This window comes from Penaeus japonicus, unplaced genomic scaffold (assembly GCF_977035675.1).
Source record: "Penaeus japonicus unplaced genomic scaffold, GWHDUDI00000001_assembly GWHDUDI00000041, whole genome shotgun sequence".
NCBI lineage: Eukaryota > Metazoa > Arthropoda > Malacostraca > Decapoda > Penaeidae > Penaeus > Penaeus japonicus.
The window spans coordinates 27,105,252-27,110,251 of record NW_028234443.1 but is presented as its reverse complement, the minus strand read 5'-3'; the positions used below and the strand labels follow the sequence as shown (position 1 = coordinate 27,110,251).

Here is a 5,000-nt window from a genome sequence, read left to right as displayed (position 1 = left end):
TTGTCAATATTTGAGAATATTGAATGACAGAATTGTAATATTTGTTTTCTATGATTTAAGCAACAAAGATTAATATGAGCATTTATTACCTCTTATTTGCTCTGATTGTTAGGTGAATTACACATTTTGTACAATTTTTGCATTGAATTTTGTTTGTGTTTTGTTACCATGAGTATGGAAAAATTATCTGACCAATTATGTGAATTGACAGGGGTCCAAGATGATCATCAGGCTGCAGTAGGTGACCCTGCTACTGTGACTTATGAATCTGATGTCCATGATGACCATCAAAGCCCAGACCTTGACGTAGGTGGACCAGGGACCGACACCAAGGAGGTAAGCTCTGAAAGGGTGTTAGCGGTTAAGCGGTCTAGATCAGCCTACACAGGAGTTTTAACTAGACGGTTAAACATTTTGAACAAAAGTATTCACATGAGTAGAAGTGCTAATGAAATTCAGACCAACATAGATCAGGTTCAAGATGCACTTGATAGGTTAGAAATTTGTCATGATAAATTTATTACGTTGTATGAGCGAGAAGGGGATTTTGAGATTGTTATTGATGAAGAACTCAGTTATAACAAAATCAAAGAGAGAGCTTTGAATCAGATTGATGTAGCCAAAGGATGGCTGATAACAGATATGGTACCAGTGAATGAGAAGAGTGAAAGAAACAGCATGAAGTCAAGCAGAAGTATGTCATCAAGAAAATCGAGTTTCAGTATGAAAATTGCTGCTGCTAATGCTGCTGCCAAGAGAGCGTCTCTTGAAGCCAAAGCTAGGGCACAAGAAGATATATTCAAGAAGATCATCAAGATGAAGCAGCTTGAAGTTGAGGTAGCAAAGGAGGAACTAGAAGCCGAGATAGCTGCGGCTACTGCTGAAGAGGAAATGTATCGACGATTTGAAGAGGAAGAAACCTCAGTCGTGCATAAAGCCTCGCAGGAAGGTCAGAAGCTTTCGGAAGTAAAGTTTCCTCCAGTGATAAAACAAGAACATGAAGAACCTGAAACTCAACAAGTACAATCACTGCTTAATCCAAATGCTGAACCATGGACACAAACTCATTCACTTCCAACAACATTAGGTCATATCAATAACAATGAGCCACTGCAGAATAATGTAACAACTAATCAACAGCTAATTGAAATCTTGCAGCTGCCTAAAGTAGAGCTAAGTAGCTTTGATGGTGATCCATTAAAGTATTGGCAGTTTGTAAAGACTTTTCAGGAGTGTGTTGGAGTTACCTCTGTAGGTGCTAGAGCAAAACTAACCAGACTTTTGCAGAGTTGCACGGGACGTGCTGCAAAAGCAGTGGCATGTTGTAATCTGATGAACCCAGAAGAAGGGTATAAAAAAGCTCTTGATATCCTCCAGCAACGTTTTGGAAATGAGTTGTATATAAAAGAAGCTTGGTTAAGAAAGGTTTCTGATGGACCTAACCTGAAAGCATCTGATAAACTCATGTTATCCAATTTAGCCGATGATACTAGAAACTGTGTTGAAACTCTCAAGGCACTGGGACACGATCCTGATATAATGTCAGACAAAGTCACTGAAGTTGTTAAAAGATTACCTTTCCATCTCCAAAATAGCTGGAGAACAGAAGCTATTAAGTACACAGAGAGAAATAAGAGATATCCAGGATTTACACCATTAGCAGAGTTCCTAGAACGAGCTTCATTAGAAGTGAATGACCCATTATTCCAATCTTTGGATAAAGGGTTGAAGCAAAACAAAGACAGGCGAACAACAAAAGGAACAAGTTTCAATGTGAGATTGGATGAGGAAGTATTAACTAAACCAGCAGTTGATAAGCGAAACACTGAAGTGTCTAATAAAAATGCTGCAAGTTGCTCTATGTGCAAAGGAAAACACTGGTTGCATGAATGTAGCCAGTTTATAAAGTTGACTAAAGAGAAGAGACTGATGGAAGTAAGAAAAGCAAAATTGTGCTTCAACTGTCTCCGGTCAAACCATAGAGTAACAACATTCAGAAAGGCCACAGTCTGTGAAGTAGACAAGTGTGGTATGTGGCATCATAAATTGCTACATGATGCATTTAACAAAGAAGATGCATCTGAAAAAGCTGGCAAAGTTAGTACTCAACCAAAAGTTGGCACAAAGAGTTGTGCCTGTAATCCATCTAAAGATTCCAAGATTGCATTGCCTATTGTAAAAGTAAAGGTAGGTAGATTAGGAATGGATAACCATATTTCAACTCTGGCATTACTGGACCCAGGAAGCAATAGCACATTTTGTACAAAAGCATTAATTGATAAATTGGGCATTTCAGGAAAATCAGTGACACTGAATATGACCACATTAAATAAAGTTGAAGATACTGAGGTTGAAGAGATAACCTTGGAAATGGTTACAGGTGGTCGAAAGAAACAAACGATAGTCCTGGAGAAAGTGTATGCACTGAAAGATTTTCCTCCAAGCTTGCAAGGTGGTGTAACTTCACAAGTTGATGTAAAAAAATGGAGACACCTAGAAAGTTTAGAGCTACCAAATGTTAATGCAGAAGTAGTCAGCATAGTTATTGGTCAAGATTATCCACACTTGCTAAAACCTCAAGAAGTAAGGTCAGGAAAAGATAATGAGCCATATGCAATAAGAACTGTGCTAGGTTGGGCAATTAATGGGCCTGTAGGAGATGATCCACACAGCAAGGAAGTATTTAATAACTTAATTCATACCATCCCAACATCAGAAAGTAGTCTGTCAATACAAGTTGAAAAATTTTGGGCTATTGACGGGTGTGAAGATCTGAACAAGAATACCAGTTGTATGTCCAAGGATGACAAGGAAGTACTTAGCCTCTGGGATAAGTCGGTAGTGAAAATCAATGGACATTTTCAGTTACCTATCCCATTTAAGCGTAATCCACCTGAGTTATGCAATAATAGAAGCATGGTGGATAAGCGTCAAGAGTCTTTGAAGAAGAGGTTAATAAAAAATCCAGCCTTGTTAGATGAGTATAACAAGGAAATTATGAAGCTGGTTACAAAAGGGCAAGCTGAAGTTGTGCCCGATGAAGAAATTGATGCCTTTCTGGACTTACATGGTATTTACCAATTTAAAATGTAAGAATGAAAAGAAGCCTGAAAAGTTTCGACTGGTATTTGATTGTGCAGCAGAATTTATGGGGACATCTCTCAACAAACATGTTCTACAAGGCCCTGATTTGACAAATAAGCTGTTTGGAATACTTCAAAGATTCAGAAAGGAGAAAGTGGCAATAATGAGTGATATTGAAGCCATGTATTATCAAGTGAAAGTCACACCATCACACAGAAATGCTCTCCGATTCCTTTGGTGGACAGACGGAGATTTGTCTAAAGACCCAGAGATCTACAGGATGACAGTACATCCATTTGGAGGAATTTGGAGCCCAAGTTGTGCAACATATGCTCTCCTACACACAGCTAATGACCAAAAGGATAATTTTGATGAAAGAACATTCGAGATCGTTCATAAGAATTTTTATGTAGATGACTTGCTTACATCCACAGAAACAGAAGAAGAGGCAGTGAACCTTAGAAGAAGCATAGCCAGTATGTTGAAGACTGGAGGGTTCAAGCTTACAAAGTGGACAAGTAACAGTAAGCGTGTGCTACAAGATATACCATCGGATGAACAAGCCAAGAATGTTAAGAGTCTTGATTTGGACGAAGAATCTTTACCTGTGGAACATGCTTTAGGACTGGAATGGAATACTATTAATGATACACTAGCAATAAGAATTCAAGAGAAATGCAGACCTCAAACGAAGAGGGGATTGCTAAGTATCCTAAGTTCAGTGTATGATCCCTTGGGGTTAGTAAGTCCTTTCATACTTATTGGTAAGAAGATTTTTCAAGATGAATGTCGATTACAGAAAGGCTGGGATGATCATCTCTCTGAAGAGGGCATGAAGAGATGGACCAGGTGGTTATTGGATATGGAACATCTGAAAGACATCAACATCGAACGATGTTTTAAACCTCCTGGTTTCAATGAAGTCAGTTATCAAATCCATCATTTCTCTGATGCATCTGAATATGCTTATGGCACTGTGAGTTTTTTGAGGTTAGTTGACAGAAATAAAAACATTCACTGTGCTTTCCTTGCAGCCAAGTCAAGACTTGCCCCTATGAAGTCTACAACAACACCAAGACTTGAATTAGCAGCAGCTACTACAGCTGTGAAGATTGATGAAGCTTTGCATCAAGAGCTTGGCTTGGAATTGATAGAATCAACCTTTTGGACAGATAGCATGATTGTTATACAATATATCAAGAACAAATCCAAAAGGTTTAAAACTTTCGTTGCTAATCGTGTGGCATACATTCAGGGAAGCACAGATATTAAGCAATGGAGGTATATTCCTTCTAAAGAAAATCCAGCAGATGATGTATCACGTGGACTTCATGGTGAACAAATGAAGAGAAACCAACGATGGCTACAGGGGCCGGAATTTCTTTGGAAACCAGAAGAAGAATGGATACCACATTCAGATGAGAGCATAGACCTTCTGGTTGATGATATAGAAGTTAAGAAAGTACCAAAGTCTATCGCTGCAGTAAGTCAGGTTGCTGAAGATGTCACGGAGAAGTTTCTCGTGAGCTTCTCAAGCTGGTTCCGCTTGAAGAAAGCTGTGGCATGGATGCGGCGATTTGGTCAGTGGTTGAAACAAGGTAAACCAACTACAGGACTCAAGTATCCTATTACACCAAGTGAGATATGTGAAGCTGAGAAGGTTATCATATACTATGTGCAGAAGGAGTATTATGCTGAAGAAATTGAAACTCTTAAAAAGGGTAGTGGACACATTCCAAAGTCAAGTACAATATACAAGCTTGACCCATTCCTAGATAATACATCAAGTCTGAGAGTAGGTGGAAGGTTACATCAGGCACCAGTCTCTGAAGAGACAAGACATCCAGTCATAGTTCCACGACAACATGAGATTGCCAAGTTAATTGCAAAAGAGTCACATGAAACGACAGGACACT

At 38.9% G+C, this 5,000-nt stretch overlaps 1 protein-coding gene across 2 annotated transcripts in view; it reads left to right on the top strand.

Annotated features, from left to right (window-relative positions):
• LOC147466830 (uncharacterized) overlaps positions 1 to 5,000 on the top strand; it is a 36,312-nt gene that overhangs the window by 29,396 nt on the left and 1,916 nt on the right. Inside the window, exon 2 of one of the 2 annotated variants that reach the window (XR_015190768.1) lies at positions 212 to 336. Coding sequence is in view for 1 of the 2 variants with exons in the window: in XM_086534402.1 (XP_086390528.1) it covers positions 212 to 3,093 (2,882 nt within the window). In the remaining variant the exon portion in view is untranslated. Of the gene's footprint in view, positions 1 to 211; positions 4,446 to 5,000 lie in introns of those variants that run through there. The other variant, XM_086534402.1, reaches the window with a different exon arrangement.